The following is an 18,526-nucleotide window of genomic DNA, read 5'->3' on the forward strand; positions in this document are numbered from 1 at the left end:
TCCCTTTATCCAGTGTATGGTCATTTGAGTAGAAAAATGGGGATAAAAAGTCCCCATTGGCAAGACTCTTGCTGCAAAGGAGAGGCTAAGTCTGCCTATAATTGTGCCTAACAGCCTCCTCCCGAATGCCTCTTTGTTGCTCAGATGTGGCCTCTCTCTCTAGCTAAGCCAACTTGGCAGGTGAAATCACTGCCCTCCCCCCTACGTGGGATCTGACACCCAGGGGAGTGAATCTCCCTGGCAACGTGGAATATGACTCCCGGGGAGGAATCTAGACCCGGCATTGTGGAATGGAGAACATCTTGAGCAAAAGGGGGATCTGAGAAGAAATGAAATAAGTTTCAGAGGCAGAGAGATTCCAAAAGGAGCCAAGAAGTCACTCTGGTGGCCACTCTTACGCACAATATAGACAACCCTTTTTAGGGTTTCTAATGAATTGGAATAGCTAGCAATAAATACCTGAAACTATCCAACTACAACCCAGAACCCATGAATCTTGAAGATGACTGTGTAAGAGTGTAGCTTATGAGGGTGACAATGTGACTGGGAAAGCCATATGGACCACACTCCCCTTTGTCCGGTGTATGGATGAATGAGCAGAAAAACTGGGGCAAAAAGAAAAAAACAAAAAAAGTAAATGAACAATAGGAAGGGATGGGGTGGGGATTGGATGTTTTGCATGTTCTTTTTTACTTTTATTTTTATTTTTATTCTTATTTTTATTTATTTATTTTTTGGAGTAATGCATGTGTTCAAGGGCTGACTGTGGTGATGAGTGCACAACTATATGATGATACTGTGAACAAGTGACTGTACACTGTGGATGACTGTACGGTATGTGAATATATATCAATAAAATTGCAGGGGGAAACATTAGGTTGAATTTATAAAACAATTTTAAAAATAAAAAATTTTCAATTATCTCTGAGTAGCACAGTTTAATGCTAGTCAGGTAGGCTATATAAAAAATACAATCAGCAATGGTTTAACAATTTACTAATAAAGTCTTACTTTAACCCTTAGGAAGTTTTTAATTGTTTAAACACAACTTTCTAAATAACTAAATCAACATTTCCAAGATAAGGATAAAAGTTTTTGTTAATAAAACTTGAGACAAGTGTTTTTAACAAAAAAAATTTATTACCAAAATACAATATTAAAGTCAATACATGACAAACTCCTGTAAAGCAAAATAAATTATTCTAACATTGTACAGTATTTCCAAAGGTAGTTAAAGAAGCGCTGTAGACCTTGCTTCACTGTTTTGAACAGATAAACTGTTCTACCATGAACACAATCCTAGAGTTTTAGGCTTTAAGGCATGCAGCTCAATGTGCAGGATAATTTTACAAAATGCAAATCATCCTATTTTAATAAGATACAGTGTCAGAATTAACTGTAGTCTTTTCATGTCAGTGTTCCAGAAGTTTTTATACTTTGGCTATAGAAGCAAAGCCATAGTGTTACACAATACTTATTTCTTAAAAAAATACAAGTATTCATGTCCATGAATATCAAACTCAAATATCTATTAAATATATTTTATAGAACATTACTTAGAGCACCTTGCTGTACAGTAAAAAAAAAAAAAATTAAGTAAGTGTCTGTGAAAACTAAACATATAGTAAGTCTCAATAGAGAAGCCTGCTTATCTTTGCCAAGCCAAATACACTGTGGGAAGATACAAATACAATGTAAACCATGGGTGCCCACCACTTGCTTTGTTGGAAAAGACAGAGAAAATAATAACGAAGCCACAGACAAATAGGGTGAAAGATCTAGAACAAAGGCTTCATTCAATGTTACTACATTGCACTGGCTGGCCACAGAACTTAAAGTATACAGATCAAATGGAATATAGGTACGATACTGTTGGAACACTGGGAACACTAATCATATTCCAGATTATCAAAGAAAGGGAAAAAATGATAGCGCCCTGAAAAATATTATTTATAATGATCAGAATACATCATCTCCTCCCTCACCTCCAACTTTTGCCTTATCAACTAAGTTTCTTTGAAAAACTATTTTCACTATCAAATCTCAGAATTTTGAGAGTTCGGAGCAGTCCACAAATCTATGAACTTTGTATGACAAAAGGCCTAGTACAAAGGGGATTCCTACCGATTATTTTAGTACTTATTTCTTCTGCAATTAGAATTGGATACTTAATCTTCATTACTACTTTTAGAAATATTCAGTTGTTCTTGGTAGAGACAGGTAACTTAAGGCTTGCCACAAAATAATGGGAAGGTGTAGCACACCCTTGGTACATGGTTCCTCCTATAGGCCGGAGAATGCTTTTGAGGACATTCTAAGCCAGAATCAGGTGAAAGTTTAAAGACTTTTAACTTCTGGGTTAAACGTTTCCCCATGAGCTAGGGAAATCTTAAGTCCATGATTCCAGATAGAAAATTTAAGTAACAATCAATAGAAGTGGCTTGGAGATGAAGAAAGGTAATTTAAAAATTCACATTGAAAAACTAAAAATTCACATGAAAATTTTTGGGGTATTTTTTGGTTATCAGTATTTTCCAAATGATTACATAAAATTAAAGCCAAAGAAAGTTTTACAAAATAAAATTCTTGTATGATTATTAATTTCCAGAATAACAGGTTTTTATGAAGAAATAGTCAGTTATCAGCAATGAAAAACTGACCTACGAGAGGCAACAATTTAAGTGATAATAATGAAACCATTAAAATATTTTATTTGAATTTGAAATTAAGCATAAATGCTTCAATTTTGAAAACAGGAGAAAAAGAATATAAATCCACACACAGCGAATATGGGGAATATAATTTATATACATAAATTCATTTTATCTTTTTAAAAACCACATATCAGAAATGGATTTTCATAAATAAATTAAAGCTACCTAAATTAATGAGCTGCAAAGTTACAATCATTTGTTTGTTTAAATATCATCATCAAAACAAGATTTTAAAAAAAGTCGGATCATTTCAGGATGCCTGGCCTCACTTAAATAGCTGCTAATGCTATCTTAAAATTTTTAATTCATTCAATTCATACATGGAATTTCGGAAGAGATTCTTTTTTACAATGTGTCTACAGAGTGGCCCATTCAAAAAACTTCTCTTTCTGCTGTTCTGAATTTATCAGAGAATCAGTGCATCACCACTGAATGATGCACCAGCCTTTGGACTTGTAGGCAGCACTCACCGTAGCAAAATAATGCATAAATAATCAGAACTATAAAAATGGAAAGCGAACTACCTTACGTTCTCTTCACTCTTTGAAGTACATTTAATACTAAATGTGTAATTAATGAGAGATTACATCTACGTGATGGCAGCTTTTAATAAAAAACTCTTCTAGTTGTTTTCCCACATGTCCTATCTCACCCTAACAAAATGGAATTTCCTAGATAGGAGAAATCCTGTAGGCTTTCCAAATGCTGTGTGTTTGTCACTAAAATCTTCATAAACAACCTGAATTTTTATGGTATTTTAGCCACACCTGGTTATACCTCATATGTTCAATTTACCTAGGTTAGTAAATTCCAGGAAGAAAAGTCTCAAAAACAGTAATCATTTTAAGGGGCTACTGAATTTCACTCAAATGATTTTTATTTTAGAGTTCAAACTATTTTCAAGGTCTGATGACCAAATGTAAATTTTCACACTTTGTTGCTTTAACAGACCTTTTCCAAGCTTACTCTGGTTCAGAAAAGATGATTAGAAGGTCTATTTATTGAGACAGTGTGCAGTGCTCTGACAAACACTCTGGAAAGAACCTTTGAGAAATATACTGAGCTCAGAGGTATCCTTGTTATGAAACTGGTATTCAACTATTCCTCTCTTGCCCACAAGAAATTCAAGTTACTTTAAGACAATAATTTACTTCTTAAATGCCTATTTACAATCTAGATTTGGATGTAAGAGGCCTTCTTCTTCTCTCTCTTTTTTTTTTTTTTTAATTTAGGGAGTAAAGGAACATATCCTAGATTGAGTATATGATTAATTCCTATGAATTTAAGGCAAGATTTAGGTAGATCATTTCAAAGCCCTCTAGGTATCTACTTCCTTATTGACTCAGAGAGCTGCCTCCCATTTCCCACAAAAGGCCAGTCATTCTAGAGTTGGCATGTCAGAGTTAAGAACGAAGAAAACTAAGCTCTGCTTAAGATTGTGACACTTTAATATGTTTTAGAATAGTTCCTGAAGTCCTTTCTTAACTCTTTTGCGTGCACATATACACTATAATAAGCTTTCAATAATAAATACACTCAACAATAAGGAGTGGCAGAGGGTTAACACAGGATTACATCTTTGCTTCCTCCTCAACCCACCTACCCTTGCCCAAAATATTTAAATATCTTTACTGATTATCTACTTGGAATAACTTTTATTACATTACAAATTTGGTTCCAAAGTCTTATGTGTCATTTCCTCAAAAACCACACCAACTATTTCCTCTTTGTCTAGAAAGTTATTAACATTGGTGCAAAGATGAAACTGCTGCCTAAGGAATCTTCCTCTATCTTCTCCCTCTTCAAGCAATTATTCCATCTAATTTGTGTTTAAAGTTGTGTTGTGGTCCTTACTTAAGATGATGTTTACAATTTCACCTTCGTGCTCTTTCATATGATCCAAGAGATTTTCTTTGCTGGTTGATTCAAAACCACAAATACAACAACAGAAGAGTAAAACACAATACTCCATGCCAGGAGGGACTTGGCTGGGGTTTTTTTCTAAACTATATGAGGTATTACTTGTTGGGCTCAGTTTCTCATTCTCATTGGGACCTTCAACTTCACTGGGAGCCTGGGAAATCAGCTCTGAGGACAACATCAAATTTTCTGAACTTCCAGTGACAGGATCAGCTCTCTCTTCACTACTGTTTAACAGAGTCTTCCCAGGGGATTTCCCTAGAACTCTTAAAAACAAAACAAAAACAAAACACCAAACCTTGAATTGGCTATAATGTAGGAGTAGTAGATTCAATCCTAGCTTTAAGTTACATATAACAACAAAGAGAGGGGGTAGGATCAAATACCTGCCACTTTGTGAAATTGCATCGTTAATAGCCTTGTTTACTTGTTCGTAGTTGTAATTTTGGTCACTTGCATGTTTCCACATGTGAGATTTCAGAGAAGGAGGATGGCTGCATACATATCCACACAAAGAGCACCTGAAAGATAGGTGGGAGGAAAATCAGAATAATCCCATAACATCATTTCAGAAGATTATAATGATTCTGCAATAATTATTAAATTCCTTCTCCCAAAGCCTTATTGGACATATCTGCATTTCAGTAACTCTAAAGACATCATTCATTGTAAGATGCCTAGTGATTTCAGAGAGGTTAAAACGTCCTGGAATGCATGTCCTGGGAATCAATGAAATACAGTATTTTATATTATAAAGAATTTATAAGAATCAAGACAAACATCCCAGACTATTTTGGCTGTTGTAATATTCGGAAAAATTTCTAATATAACATAGAAAATCTTTGCTCTAATTATACATTACAAACAAAAATATACAAAACCAATACTCTTTACCACATAAAGAAAAGCAAAAAAGAAATCAAATAATTTTCAACATGAACTTTGCACTTATTTACAGATCCACAGAAAACAGTGGTCTTGAAAAAGCTTCCACAACTTAAATTTCATAACTGAAACAGTTAATAATTTTAAAATTTTCTATTCAAAACAATCATTGATACAAATCATTGGGTACAGTTGGTGAAATCTGAATTCAGCAATGAAGTACCTTTCTTTTTTTAAGACTTCATTTTTTAGAGTTCAGTTTCACAGAAAAAATGAGTAGACAGTAGAGAAGTTCCCCCATGCCACCACCCCAGTTCTGCCTACTATTAACAGCTTGCATTAGTGCGGTACATTTGTTATAACTGATGAATCAATACTGATACATCATTATTAACTAAATTCCAAGTTTACATTAGAGTTCACTCTTGGTATCCTACACCTCTATGGATTTTGATGAATGCATAATGTCAGGTATCCACCATTTCAATATCAAACAGAATAGTTTCACTGCCCTAAAAATAATCTGTGCTCCTCTCTTCCTCCTGGCAACTCCTGATCTTCTTACTGTCTCTATAGTTTTACCTTTTCAAAAGGTCATTTAGTTGGAATTGTATGGTATGCAGTATTTTCAGACTGGCTTCTTTCACATAACAATGTGCATTTAAGGTTCCTCCATGTCTTTTCGAGGCTTAATAGCTCATTTATTTTTAACTCTGAATAATATTCTACTGTATGGATATGTCACAGTTTGTTTATCCATTAGCCTATTAAAGGACATCTTGGTTGCTTCCAGTTTTTGGCAAGTATGAATAAAGTTGCTATAAACATTTGTTGCAGGCTTTTGTGTGGGCATAAGTTTTCAGCTCATTTGAGTAAATACCTAGGAGCGCAATTGCTGGATCGTATGGCAATAATATGTTTAACTTTTTAAGAAAACTACAGAAGTACTTTTTAGAAGACATTTTTGTCTTTAGTTACACACCTAACAAATCAGGTAACTCATCTGAACTTTCTCCTACAATACTAACACATTATCAGCAGTAATGGGGCAGAAAGAAAATCGAATGGCATAAAAGTAAATAAAACAATGAAATATGGCAAGGAATAAACTCTTAATTTAACCTACCTCCAATTTAACTTTATCATGTCATGGCAGAAGTATTATGCCTTTGACCTCAAGAAATACCAGCCCACTTAAAGGCAGTGGATAGGTAGGTCTTAGAAAAAAATTCAGAGAAATTTAAACATATGGAAAGATGTTCAATTTCACTAATAATCAGGGAAATGCATCACAACCATCACATTGGCAAAGATGAATAAGTCTGATAATGCCATTGTTCCAAGGATGTGGAGAAAAGGAAGTGCTCAAATTGCTGGTGGGCACGTATAAGCACTCTAAAGAGTAAGTAATTATCTATTAATACTGAAGAGGCACACACCCGTAACCCCACAATCCCAGTTCTAGATGTCTACTCAGAAGACATTCCTGTACATGTTCACAAGAACACAGATACAAGAATGTTCACTGTAGCCATGAATAGCAAAAAAAGGACACAAACCACAACTGAAAGGTTCTTACAAAGGGATATGGAAATAAAACTTGTTTTTCAAATAATGAAACCATATAGAGTAGTTAAAATGAAAGAAGTAATCTATACATTATCATCATATACCAATTTCAATAATTATCAGTAAAAAGTAACAAAAAGATCTGTTTATATCACCATGTAAATAATGGTTGAAACACCAAAAATAACAGTATATACCTTGTGCGTGTATATATGTACATTATATATATGTATATAGATGTATGTTACATCTATAACAGAAACACACATGTAGCAAAGTTGTAAAAAATGCCTGGAAATGGTACAAAGCAACATTAGGATAGGACAGTGGTTATCTCCGGAAAGGAAGGGCTGGGGAAGTGAAGAAGTAAGTTACATCCTGTACTGAGGTTTAAGCTATATTTATAATGTTTCATTTCTTCAAAATGTGGTAAAATGTTTGAAAGTTTTCTTTATTTAAATATTATAAAAATGGTAGCTTATTCTCTTTAAGACTTTATAGCTCACATAATAAAACAAATAAAACCACACCACAATTTATCACCAGCCACACTGAAAACACTAATCAAGAGTTTGAGGAGCATGATGTATACAATCTACACGCAAGTGTTCAGAAAATGGATTGATAAATAGATTAGATGGACGGACAGATGGATGGAAGGAAGGAAGGAAGGGAGGGAGGGAGGAAGGGGAGAGAAAGACAGAGGGGGAGAGAGAGGAAAAAAAGGAAAGAAAGCACAAATGTGGCAAAATGTTTAAATTAGTAGATCTGGGTGGGTGTATTTTGGAGTTCTCTGTATGGGGTTTGCATTATTTTTGTAACTGTCCTTTGAGTTTGAAAGTATTTGAAAATAAAAAGTTAAAAAAAAAAATGAGCCTAGCACTCCATTCCCAAAAGAGGCAACACTTTTCTGAATTCTGTATTGTATCATTTGCTTGCTTTTTTCTTAGTTTTACCTCGTTGAATCCCTAAACAATTGCTGTTAATTTGCATATTTTTGAATACAGAAAGAGAATGGTATTTTCTGTATTCTTCTGTGACTTGCTTCTTTATCTTCAGCTCAATGTTTCTGACATTCAACATTCCATGTTGACACTATAGCTCATTTATCTCATAGTGTTCCTGCATTTACTTTGACTTTTACTCTGCAGTTCCTCAATTTCCCCATCTGGTCTTCTATACATTTAAAAGTTGTTTTTGATATTTATGTAGTATTTTAGTTATTTTCAAGGGGAGAATTGTTCAGGTTATCTACTCCATGTTGTCTGAAATGAGAGCCCCCTGCCCATAAATATGGAGCTGCCCCACTGAACTAGTTGGCAAATGCTCTTTTATTTTAAAACCTTCTGAATATATAATCTATATTACTTGTACAAAAATAAAGTACAAAGACAAGTACAAAGGCAAACTCCAAAAAATTACTTGTATAACTTCCCAGTCTTTTTTAACATACATACGTAGATCTGAAGCAAAAGTGGAATCGTACTACAGATTTTTATCTTATTTAAAAAAAAATTTTCATAGCATTTTCTCAAGTTTAAAATTATTTATTTCTAATGGGTTTAATGTTCCATCCTATAAATATATCATAATTTAACCATTCTACTATTATAGAGCCAGAATGCTTTTAATCTGACATTATAAAGAACAGTGAAATAAACATCTTGTACATCAATCTGAATGCACTGCTGATTAATCTTTAGCATCGAGTCCATCTTTTCCAGAATGTTTAAAAAGAAATTAGGCAATATCTTGTACTTATAAAGTAAATACCACTTAAAGAATAGTCTAAAAGAATGAAGACTCAAAGTTAGGATACAGAACATGACCGATATGCCTCTGAAACTCGCTAAGTGTCCCACCTTATGTGCCTCTTCTTCCTGTCCTAGAGGAAATGCACATTTCTGAAATGTGGGACCTAACTTTTTTTTTTTCCCTAATTATTTTTAAGGCTTTTGATCTGTCAGCACTTACTGCTTCAGGGAGAAACCAAGTATGATGAAATAAGAACATTTAAATTAAGAATAGGACATTCATGTAAGTAATGAATCATATATTCCAGAAGTAAAAATTCAAATTATTTTTAGAATAGTTTGTGGAAGACTGTACACTTGAGTTTGAGAACAGCTAAAATTTATAGTCAAATATTATTAACTATAAAAAATTCTCTTTTCTAATAATTCAGATTTCTCTGTGAGCCAATCAAGAGTCTGTCACTTTCATTAGCTTTCCTATGAAAACAATGCCCATAGAGGAAGCCTTTTACTTAATTATTCTAACCTTTTCAAATTTCTCCCTCCTATCATACTGGGCAAAGACTTATTTCTGTGAATTTTGCAGCTTTGGTTAACAAATACCTTTTAATGTGAAGATGTCCTTAAAATCTTGTGTAAAAAGAAGGGAGAGAGAAAGCAGAGCATTGTGCCGAACAACTAAACCCTAAGTCCATGAGCATCTTCCTTAGCCTGGTGCAAAGGTTATTCCGAAGGGACACCTACGATATTCATGAAAAGATCTAAGTATGAAAGAAAAAGACTAAGGGTAGAAAACAGACTAATAAGGTTAAGCACTTACTAAAATGGTTTTCAGCTGATTAGAGGAGAAAGGTTACTACGGAAAAATCCCAAGTTCAAAGTTAGTAAAGGTGGCCCAAACCTATTTTTACTCACATTTTTTTCATAATACATTTCCTCTAGTTAATGTATTCTTTTCTCATTTTTCATTCCCTCTCTACTTCCCTTATACAATTCCATGGAACAAACCAAACTCTCTTTGTTTAAAAAAATTAGAGTGAGTCACTGTATACCACCATCCTTATTTTCTGAAATTATTGTGTTTACTTATTTATTGTCTCTCTTCTTTCATGCAAATTCCATGACCACATGCTTTGAGTTACAAAATGAACAGCTGACCCTATTTCAACCAGACCAAAAAAGAGACATCATAGTACCTAGAGAAGAAAGAGACGTGTTTTCAAACAGAGGCTATTGTCTAAGAGATCATGTCTAACCACCTCAGCAACAGACCAGCAACCATGTTTCTATTCATGATCAACTGCTCTCCCATGTTTCCATTCATGATCAACTGCTCCTTCCTACCCTGCCCCCTCCACTGGGAGAAAAAAACACACCCAAAACCTGTTGATAAAAGAATAGCAGCAGCACGGGCACATTCACCATGACATCACTCATCATAATTTTGGTTTGCTCCTCAAGTGGAAAAGCCTGGGGATCCTGGTGATAGAGCCAATTGGCACTTCAATTATTCAAGTCTATCAAGGCAAAGTCATAAGTGTGGCATGAAGAAACAAGTGAACTTCCTAACAACTGCATTCTGGTCTCCTGGTAGAGCCGGTAAATAAGGCCATTGCTGGGCCGAAGATGTGGATTGCCAGAATGAACACAATTTCCTTGTCAGCCAATAAAAACCCACGTGTATGAAAAATGGTTTCTTCCCAATATAAGAAAGTCATTTTGCAACCCAAAGGGAGCCAGTGTAGAAACCCAAGGCTTCTCACTATCTGGGTAAAAAACTTGGGGCTGAATTGGAGGCAGTTTTTCCTACAGGTTTTCTCCCTTTGCTAATAGCTCAGTAACTTCGTACTAGAACCCCAGGGAGATAAGGATGATGGTTAAAACACCCCTATTTTCCTGGCATGGGACCTTACTTGGTTAGCTTCCATGGTTTATTCAATTAAGAACAAATACCTTGAGTGCCTATGTAGAAGAAAACAGAGCCTGGATGTCTTACAAGATTTGGGGCAACTTGAGTATGATGTGAACATATATGCAAAGGTTTCAACAGAAATTTTGCAATAGGTTTGACCTGCCATATTCAATTCTTTCCCTGTGTTTTAAAATTTATTTTACCTAACATTATAGAAATAAATAACTAAGGTCTGGAAAAGTGGCCATTTCAAATTCTGTGATGTATCTGAGAAGTCTTTATCCATCCCATCGTGAAGAACAAATTCCTTCAGTCCATCCCTTCAAACAAAAATGCCTTTTTTTCCTCCAAATTAAAGTATCTGCTAAACTGTTTTCCTGAAAACAAATTTACGCTTTTTAAAAGACTTGAGTTTTTCCCCAAGCCAACACAACTGACTAAAGATTCAACACGCCTACAGCTTAAAAGAGACTCTGAGAGATCTATGACTATGGTGAAGTGATGGTGTGTAACATCCAAGGGTAGTTCAGAAAAGGCAGTACAGCTTTTGCCTACTACTTCTAGGAAGCTCATGTTTAGAACCCACCTGCCATGACATGAGGAAGCTTCAACAAGCCCACCTGAAAAATCTATAGGGAGAAATCATGAGGCTGTGTTCTAGGTGAGAGCTCCAGCAGAGGCCCTAGTCAACAGCCAACATTAACCACTGGACAGTGGTGAGGGAGCCTTTAGATGACTGCAACCTGCAGCTGTGTGAGTGACCTCCTGCTGTCAAATTGTCCCTGCCAAGGACCTCGTGGAAGAGAGATAAGGCATCCCTACCATGCTGTTTCTTAACTCCTGACCCACAGAATCCCCAAGTATAATAAAATTGTTATTTTATACCATGTATGCTGAGGGTAGCTTGGCATGCAACAATAGTACACCTAATGAAGAGTTCTTTCTGGAGGCACAGCAGACACTGGCAGGATGGCAAAGCCATCAGGAGCAAGAGTTCACACCCTGGCTCTGTTACTTGTGTGAGGTGGGGAAAGTTATTTTATCTGTCCCAGCCTCTGTTTCCATGTCTATAAAAAGGGGATAGTAAATTGCTAAGTTCAGGAGTGATGTGAGGATTAAGAACACAAAAAGTGCCCTAAAAATGTTAGGTATCACCATTTTAGTATATTTATGTATATAAAGACCAGGCTTTGTATAATAGAACACACTGAAAGGCAATCCACTCTTTCCCAAAATGCAATCATTTCTTAAACCTTCCTGTAATTCTTTTGAAATTTTCATTTTAGGTTATATGCCATGATCAGAAAATCGGGCTCAGTATTATATAAGCACACATTATTTCTGACCTAGCTGATATGCCATCCCTGAAAATCAGGCTTGTTATTTTATAAGCATATATTTTCCCCCAGGTTTATCATCTACCTTACTCGCCAGGCTATTTAAAAAATTCAAAACCAGATTCAGAGTATAAAAACCATAACCACAAAGGAAAGGATGAATAAATTTGACTACATTAAAACTAGGAACTTCTAGGTACCTGGACTTGAACAGGTAGACCTGCCAGACAGAACACTAAAGCATAGTGATCCCCTCTTAGTCCCACACTGGAGGATCTCAACCCTAGAAGAGGAAGGAGGAAAAAAAAACTCAAAGGAAAGTTCAGAGCTTCTGTTTTTATCAAAAGGCATCACTGAGAGACGGTTTAGAGAGAAGTCATAGTTTAAGAGAAGATATCTGTAATACACATAACAAAGGACTTGTATCCAGAATATACATAAAGAACTCCTGCAAATCAATGAAACAAAGGCAGACAACCCAATGAACGCAGCCCAACACGGGCACAGGCATAGGGACCCCAGCAGTGATGGTATTTCTACCTTGGCAGAGTATTGTAAGCTACATGTGCCTGCCGAGGAACAGAATTACCTTTTTTTTTTTTTTTTTTACTTCTCAAATGATCAGAGCTCAACGGCTCCCCACCCCCTGCTTTTTTGGTTAGACAATGACTCATTAAGAGGAGATGAAGATAAAAATTGGACTCATTAACTATACTAGACAGCTAATATTTAATCGGTGCTGATTATAAGCAAGGACCTTACATATGGTGTTTCATTTAATCTTCACAACAATCCTATAAAACAGGTGTTCTAATTATCCTCCTTTTATAAATGGTAAAACCAAGCACAGGGAGGTATAATAATTTGCCATACTGCTCAGACCACACAAATGAGTTCAGTGAATGACTGCAAAGTCAACAATAAACCAAAGGTAAGAGAAAGGAACAGGTATTACCACTGCAAAAAATCTTACATAACAGGCATGTTAAAATGCATGATGAACCCCTTGTGCCCTTGGGCAAAGACTAGAAGTTTTGCAACAAGGCACTCTTGCTCTAAGAAATTCATCAGCGCTCCTCATGAGCATGTTTCTTAAAAAAAAAAAAAAAAAAAAAAAAGGTAAAGGAGTAGAAAGGCATACAGTATGGATTCTAAGAAAACAGCCCAAACTCAGACCATAAATGTGCCAGGCAATAAAACTGAATGAAGCAGATATGAAATAAGCCAGAGAAACTACTTGATAACTTAGATTAAATCAGACATCAGGAAGTTATGCTTACTAGCTCAGCTTAAGGTAAACCATGGAGGACAATGAGGAGAAAGTTCTAGAAGTCTACTGGAATAGAACATGTTATTCCATAATGCTCTGCAGACTAAAAATCCCATGAAGACAAAAGGGGATGTATAGTATTTAAAGAAGGATAAAAGGAGAGTCAAAGGACTAGAAAGCTTGAAAACAAGACATGAGAAAAACTGGAAACAATTAGATGGAGGGGGAGGTATGACAACATAAACATTTGCCCTGCCAGACCCAGTGACCCAGAGTAGTGGGAGTATTAACTTTGGAAAATAACACACTGAGACTTCTCTGACGTTGTGGAGGGGATTCTCACAGGATGTTGCCTAATGGTAGGAAGTCCCAAGGATAAGCTCAATCAATCCTATCAGTCTGTGAATATTTTAAGAACGTAAAAAAAACAAAACAAAAAAAAAACAAAAAAACAAAACCAACAAACCAAAAAACATAATCTCTAAGACACCAAGACACTAAGCCTTTTTTGTTTTAGGTCCTGCCCCGAATTCTGGCTCAGACAGAAATCAAACAGCCCATCAAAATGAGTCTTTAGGCTGTTGCACTAAACTACTCATTTGGATGTGAAATTCTCCTCTATAAAACCAGAATCAATCATTAACTTCTTTCATAAATTTAACTTAATCATATATTTGAGAGGTAACTTGTTAATTGTTTATCTACAGGCTCCAGGATAGTAGGGATGGTATGTTTTTGGTTATGACTATAGTCCAAGTGCCTAGCACAGCTCCTGGCACATAATGTTTTCTCCATAAATATTTCTCAATGAATGGATGAACAGTCTAATTCTAGACCCAAAGAGAAATGTTACTTTATGCTTTTGCCCAGATCACATTAATTTGGAACAGAACATCATTAAAATCAAGAATAAAAAACCCCAAATATAAAGGCAGAGCTATCTCTTCATATTAGGTGAACTATATCCCGTTTCCATCATGATGCCTTAAACACTTCCTAGTGCAAATGATATAAAATGATACATGTTAATACCACCCATTATTCTTTATCTAGAATTTGTGGCACTTAGTTACTGTTAATAATGGTTAACAATTGCCTCACATTTTACTCTGGGGGAAGTCTTTGCTAGGGATTCGAGTTTCAAAGCATTTCAAGTAACAGACACTAAGGCAAGGTCAAACACCTTCCACAGAGCTATGAGACTCTGCAACCAGAAGCACTGTGTGAAGACTGATGATACACAAGTCTTCTGGTTAGCAAATTAAGCAGATTTTATTTAAACCTATATATTTTGAGAGAGTCACACTATGGGATCAAAGAATGCCATTTCCTGGCATAGCCTGTTAGGTTAGTTCTCATTTAGATAACAATACATAACTTTCTTGCACTCATTTGTGTCATCCCTATAAAATCTGGGGAGGGGTCTCAAACATGAAACAAATTTTGACAAAGGGGTTAAAAGATCTCATGCCCATCACATAGCAATGGTGACTGGCTTCGTGATGATGTGGGAACCTTATGTTCCATTTTAGCTCAAAGTAGAGCAAACTGCTCTGTGACAGCTGAACCAACTATATGCAAAAATGTTCACACCTCAGCCCCTCTGGAGGGCAGTGTGGTGGTTCCACAGGAGGTTAAATATAGGGTTGCCATATGATCCTGCAACTCAAGTTATTTGGTGTTTACTTGGAAGAACTGAAAGCAGGAACCCGAATAGGCATTTGCGCACTATGGTGTTTATGGCAGCAGTTTTCACAATTGGCAATGGATGGAGGTGGCAAGGGTATGTTGAAGGGTGAATGGAAGGGCAAACTGTGGTGTATACATACAATGGAATATTGAACTGCAGCAAGAAGGAATGAAGTTGTGAAGCATGCAACTAGGTGAATGAAACTTGAGGACATGATGTTGACTGAAATAAGCCAGAAATAAAAGGACAAATATTGTAAGGCCTCATTAATATAAACTAACTATAATGAGCACATGCTGAGAACTGATTTCGAGAGCACAGGTTATCAGGGGATAGAATGTGGGCAGAGACTGGGCAATCAATGCTGCAGGAGTACAGAACGTTCAATAAGGCTTATTGCTAAGGTTCGTAGAATGTAAGCTCTTACAGCAGTCACATCTATTCCTGAGTTTTAACTGTTAAACTTAAAAGATGTTCATTTGGTATAAGATTTATAGTATCTACAAGACACTATCTAATTTAACCTATGTGATCAGTTTATTTAAACAACATAATTACATGGAACATAGAATAGGAATGAGATGTTGTTATTCTGTACAGGTTAATGTAATACCCAGATACACCCCAGAGTATTTTGGGCAGAAAATAAAAAAAGTATTTGCAAAGCCCCCTTGAGGAACTGGGGGAAAATGCGGCAATATTAAAACTTCCCCACCTGGGGAATTTCTGATATTCTCACAACCATTAGGGACGCCCAATTTAATAGGCCAAGCCCTTGATCATTGCACTTGCCCTTATGAAACTGATCCCCACAAAGGAGAAGCTAAACCTACTTACAATTATGCCTAAGAGTCACCCCCAGAGAATTTCTTTTGTTGCTCAGATATGGCCTCTCTCTCTCAGCCGACTTTGCAAATAAACTCACTACCCTCCCCTCTACATGGGACATGTCTCCCAGGGATAAGCCTAGTCCTGGCATCATGGGATTGAGAATGCCTTCTTGACCAAAAAGGGGGAAAAATAAAACAAAATAAAGTTTCAGTAGCTAAGAGATTTCAAATAGAGTCGAGAGGTCATTCGGGAAGTTATTCTTAGGCAATACATAGATATTCCTTTTTAGTTTCTAGTATATTAGAATAGCTAGAAGGTCACAACCTGAATCTGGTGAACTGTAATCCAGTAGATTTGATTCTTGATGATGATTACATAACTATATAGTTTTCATTGTCGGACCACGTGATTGTGAAAACCTTGTAACCAATACTCCCTTTATCCAGTGTATGGACAGATGAGTAGCAGAATAAACACACAAAAAAATATGTAAGTAATAGCAGGGGATAAGGGGTATGGGATATTTTGGGTGTTCTTTTTCTTCTGAGTAATGAAAATGTTATAAAATTGATTGTGGCGATGAATGCACAGCTAATGATGATACTGTGAGCCACTGACTGTATACTTCGAATGGATTATATGGTGTATGATTACATCTCAATAAAATTGCATTTAAAAAAATGTTTGGACCTTTACTATATGTAAATAAATATTTTATACTCAAGAGGCAAAGTTTGTTTATGAAATAATGATTTCTGCCTAAATTTTAAAATACATATATTATAAGTGGTTTTGTGAAAAATCAAGTACCAAAATTCAATTAAAGACCTTATTGTACATAAGACAGCTTAATTTTCAAAAGGAAATTCTAATGCTTTTAAGTTGTAAAGATTTCTTCCGGAATACTGAGCACCTAGCTGTCAAATTACTGAATTGTTCTCTAAACAATGAAAATTGTTATGGTAATTTATAGCCAAATGAAACTGAAAACATAAAACTCATAGATGCACACCTCTTCTTATACTGCAACTAGGCAAAATGCTATTGTCCTAAGATTTAAGCCTAAAGTTTACGTTCCTTAACAAACACTCATGAAGCCAGCAAGCAGAAGTTTCTTAGCTCTTAACCTATATTTAAACAAGTGCTGTGAATTTTTAATTATTTCTACTGTTTTCCTCTACTCTAAATAAAATATTTTAAAACAAGCATTGAAACTCTAGGATTATCACACTTACCTGTATGGTTTATCAGAGTTATGGATTCTTCTGTGGTTTCTGACACCAACATATGTTGTACTTGTATAGTCACACACATCACATCTGTACTGTTTCTGGACTGAAGACTTATTCCCTAGACAAGGCATTTCAGAGTTTTAGCCACATGTTTTGATAAGATTCAAATGACAGCACTTACATTGCATTGTAAATGAATATTCATAAAACACATGTATTAACAGTTTAATTAAGGCTCTCTCATTGCTTCAAGTTAACAAGTTTGAAGGTGGGTTTACAAGTTCTCCTACATCTGGATTATTAACAGATAAAACAGAACATTATCTGATTTATAAGCATAGGCAGGTTGGGTTGGTTACTGCATAACCTTGTGCAAAATTCTAAAACATAATGAACTTGGTTCTAGCTGCCTTGCTGACTTTGTAGCAGCCAAATTTACCAGAGATACCCTGTTGTTTTCAAAGGTCTAATCAATAATGGATATACTGTTTTGAGGAAACATTGATTTGCCAACAAGCTGTATATTTACTACTATAATCCAATATTATAAAGTGTGCCTACAAAGCATATATAATAAACTCAGTATAAAAAGCCTAAAGCTTTTTCACCCTGAGGTTTTCCTTCGTTTATAATTAAATGCCAGTTATCAGCACAACAATGGAAGGACAAGCAACTGCAAATTATTAAGTACTATATAATGTGGTATAATTATATTTAATAAACTGACAGGTTACAAGGACAAAGGTCATGCCTAATGTGAATATGCAGCTCTCTGAAACCCAGGAAGCACGGATCTGATGTAAGCAGGCCACATTACTAATCTCACTCTGTGACATAGAGCTGGATAATTCAAGTAGGGTTAAGTTTGTGACAAAACAAGTTGAATGACTTGATATGAAATTGTTTCCTGAAGATATTCAACGCTTTATTTTTTATGTCAGCATAAAACCCACAGGCTATTTACACCCTGACTACTTTTGATTCAGAAACAAAGCCAGTATGGAAGCTCAAGAATGAGGCAGAGCAGGAAAAAAGCTTAGAGAAACGACTAGTACCCAGTGAATAAAAGTAATCTTTGTGGTACAAAAGAAAACCCACGATGAAATTTCAATGAAACAAAGAAAATACTTAAGTTAAATTTAAGCTTTCTAAAACAGAAATCTTCTTTTGCTAATAACTACTGCCACGCAGACCAAAATGTCCTAATTTCCTGGTATAAATCTATAGCATTAATACACACACTAATCATAATTATAATCTAAATATTCCTCTTAATTGGTAGGTTAAAAACATGGACTTGATTATAAGTGGCACTGTTCCAAATACAGTTAAAAAAAAAAAAAACCTGAAAAACCAATGTGTGAAATATTGGATAATGGTTTGTGTGAGAAATATTACAGATCAATGACAAC

At 35.4% G+C, this 18,526-nt stretch overlaps 1 protein-coding gene across 6 annotated transcripts in view; it reads right to left on the reverse strand.

Annotated features, from left to right (window-relative positions):
* ZNF507 (zinc finger protein 507) overlaps positions 1 to 18,526 on the reverse strand; it is a 34,199-nt gene that overhangs the window by 2,716 nt on the left and 12,957 nt on the right. For 3 of the 6 annotated variants that reach the window (XM_037819846.1, XM_037819845.1, XM_037819847.1), the window contains 3 exons: positions 17,118 to 17,232; positions 5,021 to 5,155; positions 1,126 to 4,900 (listed from right to left, as the gene is read on the reverse strand). In XM_037819846.1, coding sequence (XP_037675774.1) covers positions 4,534 to 4,900; positions 5,021 to 5,155; positions 17,118 to 17,232 — 617 coding nt within the window. In that variant the 3' untranslated portion in view covers positions 1,126 to 4,533. Of the gene's footprint in view, positions 1 to 1,125; positions 4,901 to 5,020; positions 5,156 to 17,117; positions 17,233 to 18,526 lie in introns of those variants that run through there. The other 3 variants (XM_037819850.1, XM_037819849.1, XM_037819848.1) reach the window with 1 other exon arrangement.

This window comes from Choloepus didactylus, chromosome 27 (genome assembly GCF_015220235.1).
Source record: "Choloepus didactylus isolate mChoDid1 chromosome 27, mChoDid1.pri, whole genome shotgun sequence".
Taxonomy (NCBI): domain Eukaryota; kingdom Metazoa; phylum Chordata; class Mammalia; order Pilosa; family Megalonychidae; genus Choloepus; species Choloepus didactylus.